Source organism: Piliocolobus tephrosceles, chromosome 4 (assembly GCF_002776525.5).
Source record: "Piliocolobus tephrosceles isolate RC106 chromosome 4, ASM277652v3, whole genome shotgun sequence".
Lineage (NCBI taxonomy): Eukaryota > Metazoa > Chordata > Mammalia > Primates > Cercopithecidae > Piliocolobus > Piliocolobus tephrosceles.
The window spans coordinates 167,083,092-167,097,737 of NC_045437.1; the positions used below are offsets into that span (position 1 = coordinate 167,083,092).

General features: G+C 36.9%; 1 protein-coding gene across 1 annotated transcript in view; it reads right to left on the minus strand.

Annotated features, from left to right (window-relative positions):
* The window catches only part of SNX2 (sorting nexin 2), a 56,689-nt gene that overhangs the window by 22,205 nt on the left and 19,838 nt on the right, over positions 1-14,646 (minus strand). The window contains exons 4-7 of the mRNA XM_023197208.2: positions 13,281-13,347; positions 13,092-13,135; positions 11,847-11,988; positions 4,541-4,619 (exon numbers count right to left, since the gene is read on the minus strand). Of these exons, the coding sequence (XP_023052976.1) occupies positions 4,541-4,619; positions 11,847-11,988; positions 13,092-13,135; positions 13,281-13,347 (332 nt within the window). The remainder of the gene's footprint in view (positions 1-4,540; positions 4,620-11,846; positions 11,989-13,091; positions 13,136-13,280; positions 13,348-14,646) is intronic.

The window sequence follows — 14,646 nt, forward strand, 5'->3', positions numbered from 1 at the left end:
TACAAACAAACGCCAACTCGGAATTAAGACCAGAGATGGTTGTAATATAAAAGAAAGACACAGGACAAAAAGGGTAAATGAGTGTAGGAAGAAGACAGGAAAAGAGGTATGGGGAGAAATTGAAACACTGAAAAGAGACAGAAATGGAATTGATCAATACCACATCCAATAAGAGGTGCCCAGTAATTGTTCAAGTTTACTTCAAGTTACTGATGAAAAATCACTCAACGCTTTCAAATTCTTATTTACTTACCAGAAACAAAACAAAATAAAGTAGGTTATATAAAATGCTTGAGAGCAACAGAGTTACAAATATTTATCTTGCTTGAAACTAAAACACAAGTGCACATAATGGGAGAATAAAAGGTAGAAAGAGCCTAGGTCTTGGATGACATTCACTTGTTCATTCAATAAATACTTACTGAGCTCTTACTACCTATTAAGTACGGTTTTGAGTACCTGGAAGACATCAGTGAGCAAGAGACTAAGATTTCTTCCCTGGTGAAGCTTACATTTTAGTACAAGATAGAAAATAAACTATAAACATAATAAGCATACAAATGATAAAGTATGTGACAAGGTGGCAAAAGCTATGGGAAAAAAAAGAATAATGGGGTAAATATCACCAAGTATTTAAGACGTGGTTGGTGGCAATATAAATAGAATAGGTCAGAAGAAAGCCAATGACTGAAACAGGCTTCACTTGAAAGGTGTTATTTGAACATATGAACTTGAACAAGGAATGAGTTAGCTATTCAGATACCCAGGAACAAAGAATTCTAGGCAGAGGGAGCAGGCAGTTGAAAAGACTCTAAGATAGGAAAATGCCGAGGGTGTTTGAGAAGCAGCAAAAAGGTTAGTCTGGCCTAAAGCAGAGTGAGTGATCACGGAGGATATGAGATCAAATGGTAACACAGTGAGGTGTGCAGGTAATATAGAGTCTTGTAGTCCATTAAAAGGACTCTGGCTTTTACTGAGTAAAATGGGGGCATGGGGCCAGGGTGGAGAGGGGTTAAAAATGATCTGATTTATATTTTAGAATATAAATATATATAAAACTACTGTAAGTTCTATATTAAAGTAGAAGTGCCAAGAATGGAATCAGGGACACCAATTAGGAGGCTACCGCAGTTAACACCTTTGGACTCAAAGCCAGTAGACAGGTGAGAAAAGGTTGTATTATCAGTTATCAGAAAGAAGCAACAGAATTTCCTGGTGAATTAGATAATCCTGAACAGCTGCCTACCCCAAATTCTTTGATTTGAAAGAGTGGATTAATTAATCTATATTAACTGTTTAGGCCAGTCGGATTTTTAGATGCTTGAAATGAACACAATCCTGACACACTTACATTTTATTTATTTATTTATTTATTTATTTATTTATTTATTTATTTATTTATTTATTTAGAGATGGAGTCTCACTCTGTCGACAGGCTGGAATGCAGTGGCACGATCTTGGCTCACTGCAACCTCTGCCTCCTGGGTTCAAGCAATTCTCCTCCTATTTATTTAGAGATGGAGTCTCACTCTGTCAACAGGCTGGAATGCAGTGGCACGATCTTGGCTCACTGCAACCTCTGCCTCCTGGGTTCAAGCAATTCTCCTGCCTCAGCCTCCCAAGTAGCTGTGACTAGAGGCACACGCCACCACACCCAGCCAATTTTTTGTATTTTTAGTAGGGACAGTGTTTTACCATGTTGGCCAGGATGGTCTCGATCTCTTGACCTCATGATCCACCCACCTCAGCCCTACAAAGTGCTGGGATTACAGGCATGAGCCACCGCGCCCAGCCTCACATTTACACTTTAAAGAGGAATGCATCTAAGTAATTTACCTAAGGTCACACAGAAAGTATGTAGTGTTAGTACAGGTTTCAACTGAAAAGGAATTATAAATCTTATACACTTATTATCAGGCTCTAAATTTCTCCTTTTGTATTTGCAGATGTGTATCCTTACCTATCAAATACACTCAATATGATCTAAAGATTTTAAGTACTCTCAAGAAAACCAAGCAAGTGATGTTAGGGCTACTCTTAATAGAATTAGTCTCTGCTTACTTTAGTGAGTGTGGCACAGGGGAATACTTGGGTATTTAACCACTCCTTTTCTCTTCCTAACCTTTAATACCAGATATTTATCCTTTCATTCAATACAGTAATCTGGATTATCTAAATTTGAACAAATAAATAAATATCATACTATTAAATAAAGTAATACAAAGAAAAATATTTCCCTAACCCACCAGTTCCAACTAGGTTGGGTATCCCACAGAGGTACCTGCTTGATGTTTAAAGTTTAAGAAATACCACAGAAAAATCACTTTAGAAGAGCTGATTATATGAAAGGGCAAGAAAAATGCAGTTTTAAAATCCTGTACAGATTAAAAAATAAATGTATACAGGAAAATTAGCTTGGATAGAAGAATTTAGATTAAAAGAACCATTCCAGTTCCTTTGCTTCTATACCTTTATGCCTATATTTTCTTCAGTGATTTTTTTTTCTAATTGAAAATGAACTTTTCCCTCATACTATACTGTTTCTTTCTTTTTTTCACTATTGTAAATTCCACTATGGTAGCATTTAACAAGTAGAATTTATCAGTAAAGAAAGTGTCTTTATACACACACTGGGTCAAGTTTCAATATCCCTTAAAACTCTCAACATTTCATACTACATGAAGGTACGGTAAGTACTATGCAATGCAGTCAAGTTAGAAGAAAGGTAAACGTAGAATCAAATTATATGTCCTTGGTACAATAAATCTTCATTAAGTTCCTTATCAAGCATGCCATCTGAAATACTTCAGATTTACTCATAGAAAAATAAGACTTGAAAGGTCTCTCAAAGGGTCATGGTTACATTTTCAGGAAAGACTAAGTGAAATCAAGGTAGACCATTATCTACCTTGATTCTTAAAAATATTCAGTCTATGACCTCTCCTACAATAGAATCAATTCAAATGCCTAACCTAAACTTCTCTTGATGCAATTTAAATCCTTTTTCTGGGTAACTGCTGATTCTCACAGGCATAATCCCATCTTTAAGTCTTCTCTAGTATAAGATTTTAAACTACATATTCTTTAGCTTTTCTTAATGTAAATTGTTCAAATCTAACTTCACTGTGCCATTTTTCTTAAAATCTAAACAATTTACTACTGAAAACTAGAAATAAGTTGCCTTGAAATAGTTTTAAAAAATAATTTGCGACCCAGAGAAATAGATACCACCCCCAAGACCTGTCCTATTCACCTTAACCACTGATTTTAAGCCAGAGAAAAATAAAGAGCAAGCAAACCAAAAAAAAAAAAAAAAAATGAAATTAGAAAGTTTCAAGCCTAGGTAATTACCAACTTGTGTCTTAAATGCTGGGCTTTAAGATAATTTATATTTGTTTTCTCACTTTGTCAGCACAGCAAGGAAGGAATAATTTTAAGACTATGGAGGTGGGGTTCTTCCCATCTTCCCATCCTCCCTTGTTTAGTCTGCTTCAATGAAGACAAGTCTTCAAAGCTATAGGAAATGTGTAGAGTCAAGTACTCTAAAGGAAAACAGAGCATATATATTAGCCTTTAAGTATAGCTGTCCCTCAGTATCAGTGGGGAACTGGTTCCAGGACATCCTACGGATACCAAAATCTGCAAATGTTGAACTCCCTGATAGAAAATGGCACAGTGTTTGCATAATAATCTATGGACATCCTCTCATATACTTTAAGTCACCTCTAGACTTACAATACCTAACATAATGGAAAGACTATGAAAACAGTTACGCTGTATTGTTTAGACAATAATGACCAAAAACCTCTGTACATGTTTAGTATAGATGTAAGTATTTTTTTCAAATATTTTCCATTCACAGTTAGTTGAATCCACAAATGAGGCACCCACAGATATGGAGGGCCAATTGTATACAGTCAACTCAAGCAAAGACTAATACTTTTGTACATTCAAGTAAAAATCAATTATATAAAAACAAAGGGGCACAAACTGTACTTCTCACTGTATTTAAGAATGTTCTAAGTAAAAACTCATCAGAAAAATTAATTTAGATGAACTATAATTAGCTATACTATCCAACACAGTACATGAATGTGGTATAACTTCCTAGAAACCTAAATAAGACCAAAGTGGGATTATTTTTATCAAAAAATTTTTATTTTTCCCCCCAGTCACAACTTCCGTGTTTTCCAAGTTTGGCAGTTTCTTAGTACTCTTGGTGACTACCTATGATATAATTCTATCCCCAGCTAACTCATGTCTTTATATGTTTTCTATTATATGCTCCTGCTTGTAGCATGTAATAGAAAAATGGGTGTTATTTTGTTAGACTACTGATGAGGATTAAAAATTATACAGAATAATTATATAGTATTTTGTTGAAAGAAGTAATTTTCTTAAAAAAGTTTAAAGCAGTCTTAAGGGCCATCAAGTGGTACCTTGGAAAAAATTTAATCATTAAAACACAATTGTGCCATATAATGGAATTACATTTAAAGTACAAACATGAGAGTAATAAAATACAGCTGTCTAGAATTACCTTTCAAGAGCTGCTCTCCGTTTTTCTACAAACTCAGTGGATGATGAGTCTTCTTTACCCACTTTGACCTTGGTCATCCCTTTGAAGAAGTTGAATGAGATTCATGATGACTTTATATTGCTGTGAAAGTCTTTTATAATCATTTCTTCATAATTTAAAATACACTCAAAATTTGAACTTAACAGCCCTAAACTGTTGTAACTGGTATCTTATTTAAAAAGCAAAAACGTTTTGAGGAATTAAATCTCATATGTTAACACATTTACTTGGTAAATACTTAAAACATGAGAGAACAGATAAAATGTTTATAGTTTTCTGATCCGTACTGCTTTTGTTTACAGAAAAGCTTATATCAAAAAGAACCCTTATCTGTTGTATTTTATACTCCTGGTAAATTAAAATGTGTTTCTAACCCAATATGCATAATGGAATTTCAAATGAAATAAATTTAAGCTCAATTAACATTTTCATTTATCATGAGCAATAATTAAAATTCTTTACTTTGGGATGACAAAAATAAATGTAATCCATGAATTTGTTATGTTTTCTCTCCTGCAGATTCTAAGAGTATGTTCTTATTTACTTATCATAGCTAGTTTTATAATGGTTGAAAGAAAAAGCTCTTTCACAGAGTCATTTATAACTTCAGATTTAAAAAATAAGTCATGTTAATTATTTCTGTATGGAAAATTTTAGACTGCAGATTTTTCTCTTTTATTCTCCTGTTCTTTTTCCATTCCAAAATGTATTCTGTGGAAACAAAGTATTGAATATATGCTACACCATGAAAGAACCTTGAAAATATGACTCTAAGGAATTTGTCACACACACAAAAAAATCATCTACTGCATGACCCCCTCTACAAGAAATGTCCAGAATAGGTAAATACTTAGAAAAAGAAAGTAAATTAGTGCCTGCCTAGGGCTGGGGAGAATGAGGACGTTAGGGGATGAGGGCTAAGGGATCCCAGATTCCATTTTGGGGTAATAAAAATATTCTAAAATTGACTGTGGTAATGTATGCACAACTCTTAATATATTAAAAGCCAGTGAGGTCGGGTGCGGTGGCTCAAGCCTGTAATCCCAGCACTTTGGGAGGCCGAGACGGGCGGATCACGAGGTCAGGAGATCGAGACCATCCTGGCTAACATGGTGAAACCCCATCTCTACTAAAAAACACAAAAAACTAGCTGGGCGAGGTGGCCGGTGACTGTAGTCCCAGCTACTCGGGAGGCTGAGGCAGGAGAATGGCGTAAACCCGGGAGGCAGAGCTTGCAGTGAGCTGAGATCCAGCCACTGCACTCCAGCCTGGGCGACAGAGGAAGATTCCGTCTCAAAAAAATAAAAAAATAAAAATCAAAGCCAGTGAATTGGACACCCTTTTTTTTTCTTTTTCGAAACATGGTCTCATTCTGTCACCTAGGCTGGAGTGCAGTCGCATGATCACGGTTCACTGCAGCCTCTCTATATTCCAGGCTCAAGCAATCCTGAGTAGCTGGGACCACCAGCACGCACCACCATACCCAGCTAATTTTCTGTAGAGACAAGGTTTTGCTATGTTGTCCAGGCAGGCCTCAAACTCCTGAGCTCAAGCAATCCAACTGCCTCAGCTTCCCAAAGTGCTAGGATTACAGGCGTGTGCTACCACACCCGACCTAGACACTTTAAATGGATGAATTACATGGTATGTAAATTATATTCCAATAAAGTCTTTTAAAAATGGATTATGTAAAACCATACAATTCTTCAGTTTGGCACATTAATTATTAATCACCTATTAATGTTTTGTTTAAAATTCCAATGGAATGCAATGGCTTGAAAAGGAAAACTTAAGACACCTAAAGCTACCTCTGACTGGACTACCGGATATGGGATGTGAATTGTTTCACAAACTCTATTTCCCTGAAAAAAAATCTCACCACTAGGTAGTTATTCACTGAAGTTAAAGACCTTCTATCCATTCTGCTTTTTAGAGGTAATCGTTAAGGGACATTGTGACCAATAAATAAATAAATAAACAAAACCCCAAACAACCTATCTTAACCAGTTAACTTTTAATACTTTTCAACTTTGCTGTCCTTTTCTAAAAATAATGGAATAGTGTTCTTAAGCCAGTGAAGGTCCTACCAAAGTAGTAAGTTACGTGCTCATGAAGACTCCTCTCCCTTCAGTGGCAGTTACAAAGCTTCCCAGCAAAGAGAAGTTATGACTCTTTTTCCACGCCCCCGCTGTAAGTGTAAGTTACTTGAAAACCACCAGCTATGTAATTAGAAGTTCAAAGATCAATTTGTCACCCACCTTTAATAATTGTTCAAGACTTTACCATACTTTGAAGAAATTGTTTTGCTTGGCTTCATATTACTATTTGACTACATTTATTTTTTTCTTCATAATTTCTCTATATATAAACTGTATTACATGTAGTTGCCTGAAATCCTTTTTGGAATGGTGGGGTATGTGTGTGTGTGTGTGTGTGTGTGTGTGTGTATAAAGTTTTAAAACAGGCCAGGTGCTGTGGCTCATGCCTGTAATCCCAGCACTTTGGGAGGCCAAGGCTGGTGGATCATGAGGTCAGGAGATGGAGACCATCCTGGCTGACACGGCAAAACCCCGTCTCTACTAAAAATACAAAAAATTAGCTGGGTGCGCTGGCAGGCACCTGTAGTCCCAGCTACTCAGGAGGCTGAGGCAGGAGAATAGCGTGAACCCAGGAGACGGAGCTTGCAGTGAGCCAAGATAGCGCCACTGCACTCCAGCCTGGGCGCCAAGAGCGAGACTCCGTCTCAAAGGAAAAAAAAAAAAGAAGAAGTTTTAAACAACTTAATCCACGCTAAATGTATTTCAGTTGGGTGTGGTGACTCATGTCTGTAATTTCAACACTTTGGGATTGAACCATCCCTGTAGAGGGGGGATGGTTTAAGCCCAGGAATTTGAGAGTAGCCTGGGCAACATAGTGAGATCCTATCTACCAATAAAAAAAAAAAGAAAAAATCAGCTGGGCATGGTGGCACACCTGTAGTCCCAGCTACGACAAGAATAAAATAAATTGTATTCTTGCTCTGATACCTAGGCTGGAGTGCAGTGGCTTAATTGTCGTTTACTGCAGCCTCAAACTCCTGGGCTCAAATGATTCTCTTGCCTGCCTCCTGAGTAGCTAGGACCATAGGTACACATCACCATGACCAGCTAATTTTTCAATTTTTTTTTTTTTTTTGTAGAAATGGGGGTCTTACTATGTTGACCAGGCTTAAATGTACTTTAGATGATTCTACAATAACACAAGCATTATGTTATTTTTAAAAATTGGAAAGTTTTCTATTTCAGGTAAAAATTCAAGCAAACTACAATTGTGGTGAAATAACCATATTGAAATTAGGATGCAGAATAGAATCGTGATTAAGAATAGAGGGTCTGGAGTTAGAAAGCCTATATTCAAAGCTCAGGTCTGTCACTGACTTGGACCATGTTACCTAACCTTGACTAACCTTTGTTTCCTTGCCTGTAAAATAAAGACAATAAGTAAACCTCATAAAGTTGCTGAGAGGATCAACTGACAGAATGTACACGAAGTACTTACCACAGTACATCAGCACAGTAAGTATTCAGTGAATGTTAGTTATTCCTATGCTTCAATCCAGGGGTCCCCAACCTTAGGTCATGCACCAGTACTGGTCCATGGCCTGTTAGGAAGTGGGCCACACAGCAGGAGATGAGCTCTGCTTCCTGTCACATCTGTAGTGGCATTGGATTCTCAAAGGAGTGTGAACCCTATGAACTGAGCGTGCAAGGGATCTAGGTTGTGTGCTCCTCATGAGAATCTAGTGCCGATGATCTGAGGTGGAACAGTTTCATCCTGAAACCATGCCCCACCCCAACCCCATCCGTGGAAAAATTATCTTTCATGAAACCTGTTCCTGGTGCCAAAAAGGTTGGGGACCATTGCCTTTTTTTTCTTTTTCTTTTTTTTTTTTTTGAGACGGAGTCTCACTCTGTTGCCCAGGCTGGAGAGCAGAGGCGCAATCTTGGTTCACTGCAACCTCTGCCTCCCAGGTTCGAGTCATTCTCCTGCCTCAGCCTCCCAAGTAGCTGGGACTACCAGTGAGTGCCATCACGTCCGGCTACTTTTTTTTTTTTTTTTTTTTTTTTCATTTTTTGTAGAGACGGGGGTTTCACCGTGTTAGGCAGGATGGTCTCGATCTCCTGACCTTGTGATCCACCCACCTCAGCCACCCAAAGTGCTGGGATTACAGGCATGAGCCACTGCACCTGGTCAGGACTACTGCTGTAATAGGCTAGGCTGGTCATATACATGGATAACATAAATATATCTGTATCACTGTCCCCTATTAACATCTGGAGCCAGTCAGAATCAGTAACAGAAAAGGATGCTCTTAGGATTTAGTTTCTAACTTCTACTTTGAATTTACATGTGGTATTTATTATACTGTAATAATTCTTGGAACGCTGAAGATTATTAAGGCAGAAAATCAGTTGGAAACATAATGACTTTAGGCATGAAAATTTAGTTTTTAAAATATTTTTGTCAACATGTAAGGATTAACTAAGTATATACAACTACCAAAATGAGATAAAATAATATGTTGTTTTACCTCTTTTGGTATGTAAAAATGTTGCGTGATGAAGTCAAAAAAGACATTAATAAAAAAAACTATGATAAATAAAACTTAAGTTCTCTACAGAGATAACAGGATGCCAAAAATACCACTACAATAGTTTAGAGTAGAAGAAATAAGATTATTAAATTATTAGCAGTTCTAAAGTAGAAGAAATAAGATTATTAAAGATTAGCAGTTCTAAAATACGGTTCAGAATACCTGGAGGGTTTCAGAGACCTTTAAGGGGGACAGGTGGGTGGGTACAAAGTCTGTTTTCATAATACTAAACTATTATTTGGGTTTTTTTACTCTCATTATTTCATGAGTGTTCAGTGTAGTTTTACAAAGGTAATATGATGTGTTATTTCAAAACAAATTGAGTGCAGAAGCAGATATAAGAATACAATTATCCTCTATTGAGCCAGAAATTAAAGAGATTTGCAAAAATGTAGAAGAAAAAAAAGTAAGCCACTCTTATTAAATTTGTCTCGCAGAATTTATCACAAATGTTTCACATGAGTTTGTTATTTTTAAAACAATAAACAAAAATTTTAAAATGTTTTCAAAGGAACTGTCCATAAATATAGCCCACATAAACAAAAGTTCCTTAGGGTCCTGAACAAATTTTAAGAATACAAAGGGGTCTTGAAAGACCAAAAAGTTAAAGAACCACTAAACTCAATTTTTGAATTAAAAAAAAAAAAGAATATAACAAATTCATCTAAATACGTTAGGTTTTGAAACCATAACAGGTACTAATAACATTGCTTTATAAACCTAATGTTTAAAAAAGTAAAAACAATAATTTAAAAATCAGTAAATTTTGGCTGAGCATGGTGGCTCCAGTCTGTAATCCCACCACTGTGGGAGGCCAGACAGGAGGACTGCTTGGGGCCAGGAGTTTGAGACCAGCTTGGGGGAAAAAAAAAAATCAGCAAAATTCTTTTTTTTTTTTTTGAGACGGAGTCTCGCTCAGTTGCCCAGCCTAGAGTGCAATGGAGCAATCTTGGCTCACTGCAACCTCTGCCTCCCTGGTTCAAGCGATTCTCCCACCTCGGCCTCCTGAGTAGCTGGGATTTACAGGCGGGAGCCACCATGCCCAGTTAATTTTTGTATTTTTGTAGAGACAGGATTTCACTGTGTTGGCCAGGCTGGTCTCGAACTCCTGACCTCAGGTGATCCACCCGTCTTGGCCTCCCAAAGTGGTGGGATTACAGGCGTGAGCCACCATGACCAAGCCAAGATCACACCACTGCACTCCAGCCTAGGCAGCAAAGCAAGACTCTGTCTCAAAAAAAAAAACAAAAAAAACCAAAAACAAAAACAAAACAAAACAAAAAAAAACACTTTCAGATTAATCTAAGTATAAAGAAAAGTAATGGTAGTGCTCACTTTGGTAGCATATGTACTAAAACTGTGAACAATAATATAGAGAAGATAATTACTTTAAAGGAAAAAAAAGAAAAAGGTAAATAAAAACCTATGACTGAAAAAGCATTGAATAAAATACTACAAAATTTTGAGATGACAGATGTCTTTTAATGGTGGGCCTATGGAGGTTTCCTCCTCTTTTGTAATTTTCTGCAGTTTCTTAACTAAGTCTTTATTGCTTATAGAAGTACAAATGTGGCCAGGCACAGTGGCTCACGCCTGTAATCCCAGCACTTTCGGAGGTCAAGACAAGTGGATCACAAGGTAAGGAATTCAAGATCAGCCAGGCCAATATGGTGAAACCCCATCTATACTAAAGATACAAAAAACATTAGCCAGGTGTGGTGGTGTGTGCCTGTAGTCCCAGCTACTCGTGAGGCTGGGGCAGGGGAATCACCTGAACCCAGGAGGTAGAGGTTGCAGTGAGCCAAGATCGCACCACTGCACTCAGCCTGGATGACAGAGTGAGACTCCATCCCCCACCCCCACCCCCCAAAAAAAGTAGAAGTGTTTTTAAACTCTAAATTGAGGTACGAAATGAACTAAGATGAGTTTAAACAGCTCTTATATGAGCCAAGGCTGGTGTATAGCTGAGGGTCTAACACCTCCATCCCTTAGAAAAATGTGAACATATTAAGAGTAAGTATTCTCTGATTGTGACTCAGTAAAATGGTAATCTCATGACCCTAAAAGGTTAGGGTTTCCAACTGCTTTTAACTTGGTAAATTTCAACCCCAATTTTTTTTTGAGACAGAGTCTCACTCTGTTGCCCAGGCATGATCTCAGCTCACTTCAACCTCCGCCTTCTGAGTTCAAGTGATTCTCCTGCCTCTGCCCACCAATTAGCTGGAATTACAGGCACATGCCACCATGCCTGGCTGATTTTTGCATTTTACTAGAGACAGGAGTTTCACCATGTTGGCCAGGCTGGTCTCGAACTCCTAACCTCAAGTGATCTTCCCACCTTGGCCTCCCCCTAAGTGCTGGGATTACAGGTGTGAGCCACCACACCTGGCCTCAACCCAATATTTAACATTATTGTATTACATAAACAAAAATCCTCAAGTGTTAGAAAATAAAACTATTACCAATACGTTCTTCAATCCATGCATGATTAGTATAAATGAAATATTTAAATTCAGTTATCTCTACGCATTATAAAATGTTGACAGTGAATGATTACGAAATCCACAAATCTATGCAGTTAAAACTGAACTAGTAACAGTAACAAAAATTAATTTTTGAAAAATTTGTGCTTACCTACTATACTCTTTTCTGGAGCTGGTGGCACAATATAACCAACATGTAAATACTTGCTTGCTAATTTGCTGTGCAAACCAAGAAAGTCACTAAATCTTCTTTTCACTGAAAATTCACTCTTACTGAACATGGAAAGAGATGTCTACAAGTGAAGAAGAGGTATTTCAAATTTTGAATAGTAAGCAATTATTCCACAAGTTAATGTTATACATAATTGTGAACACACACATATATCTACTTTGCAAAAGAATGCAGAGTATCTAACTAATGTGGTATATAGGTTTCTAACTAAAAAAAACCTAAACCATAGATTTTACAGAACCTTAATAGGACAAAAAAGTATTTGCATTATTCTATCTTAACTGATCTTATTCACTCTATGTATGCTAACAATTCTTAAATCTTTACATTTGGCCCAGGTATCTTCAAAGCTTCAGTCCAATATATCCAAATACCCCTCCACTTAAATCTCACTGGCACTTCAAACTTACCCTATTTCCCCCTGCTGGAACATAAGTTCTATAAGATGCCGCCCTTGTCTGTATTGTTTACTACTCTACCCCAGTGCTTGCAACAAAGTTTGACACCATGGTAGGTGTTTATTACTGCTCACAGCTAGAATTGCTGTGACAGACACTCTCTTTTAAGATTTGAAGGCATACAATCCTTTAATCATTGCAGTGTCCCTATAACTGGAAATCCTGACCTCTACTTTGACCCTCCCAATTCATACTGAGGCCAAAGAAATATTCCTAAAACAAAAACCTAATTGTGCCACTCTTCTCTGAACTTCTTTAATGACTCTCCATTATACTTAGGATGAAGCTAAACTCCTTAAAATGTGGCTGTTCATAATACACTAAGTCTTACTGCTAAACAATTCAATCATGCATCACTTCTAAGAGATTCTAGAAAGCACAATGCTTTCTTGACTTTTGGCTTTTGCACAAGCAAATTCCTCACCTGGAACAAGCATTCTTCTTCTTCCCCCACTCCTCCCCATCATTTCCCACACCTATGTCTTGGCTTAGGCATCCTGAGGTCTGAATTAGGTCCCATCCTGCATACTCTCACTGAACACTAAGTATCAAACCACTCACAACTCATTGTACCTACTTCTTGGCAATCTTTATTAGGTGGTAACCTTTATAAAGACAGGGATCGCTTCTACCTTAATCATAGCCATATCCTTATACTACACATAATGAGGGCTCAATAGTTTTTTTAAAAGCACAAAAAGCTCACCTTTGTTGTTACTCTATATGCCATATAAGCATTCATGCCATCACCTACAAAAAAAGTCAAACACTACAATTAAAATCACATGCATAAAAATAAAACTAATTTAATACTATACTGATGTATGAAGAAAAACAATACAAAACCAACAAACTAACAAAAAGCAAATACAAAATATAATAAATATTGACTCACCAACTTTCTCTGGATCTGATACACCAATTTCTATGTCAAAAATATCCCCATTTGCTTCTTCTTCAATCTAGAAAGCATAATTTATTTTTTGGCATTAAAAATTATAATTTATTGTCATGACACTAATTTTTATCATCTATTTTCTGTAACAGTCACTGTCACAACAAATAGCCACCCAGCACTTCATTTTTGAAAAACAATAAAAACTTTCACATTTCCTGACTTTATAAATAAAATACACACACACACACACACACACGAAAAAGACCATCTGGAGAAGTAACAAGTTTTTCTTTTTTTTTTTAAAGACAGAGTCTCACTCTGTTGCCCAGGTGGGAGTGCAGTGGCTCAATCTCAGCTCACTGCAACCTCTGCCTGCTGGGTTCAAGCAATTCTCATGCCTCGGCCTCTCAAGTAGCTGGGATTACAGGTGTCTGCCACCACACCCAGGTGATTTTTGTATTTTTAGTAGAGACAGGGTTTCACCATGTTGGCCAGGCTGGTTTCGAACTGCTGACCTCAGGTGATCTGCCCACCTCGGCCTCCCAAAGTGCTGGGATTACAGGTGTGAACCACTACGCCAGGCCCAAAATCTTGTGTTAATTCCTCAGATGCAGAAAAAAATGTTTTAGTCTTTTTGTACAAATATTGTGGGATTTTTTGTTCTATATACTGAATCTTCAGATTCAGATTACTAAAAAATTACCTCCTCAATTAATTTTAATACTAGCATTTTTCAAAGGTCTATCTCTACCCCTTAATACCAAGGAGGTAGGTACTCATTACTTTTATCAGTAGAACCTTACATACCAGCAGAAGTGATTATACTGAAAAGCAACTTTAGTATCAAGATTTCTCGAATTATCTAATAAACACATGTTCTTCTGGAGGCCAAGGAAAGCATTATAAACCTCAATGAAAAAGCAGTAAGTGGGAAAAATGATAACCCTATGTCCAGACTTCAGAGAAGCCCTTGTAAATGCCATTAAAAATAAGCAATTCAAACATTAGCTCTGCAGGAAAGCTTTGTTATTCTCAAGCACGAAGTTCAGAGATTATTCAACTTCACAAATTTTTCAAGGCAATTATTAATAGTCTAACAGTATCTAAATGAAAAGTGTTTTTGAACCATAATTGTTATATTTCAAGGTTGTCTTCTTGTACAGATATTTTTAAAGTAAAACTTTAAAAAATCATTACATAAAAGTATATAAATTTTCAGTGTACAGTTCAATAAATCTTTCACAAAGTGAACACATCTTTGTAACCAGAACCTAGATCATAAATAAGCATCATCACTACAGCTCAGGAGGCCCTCTAATGCTTCCCCTCCAGTTGCAACCCATTCTTCACCTGCCAAAATAAC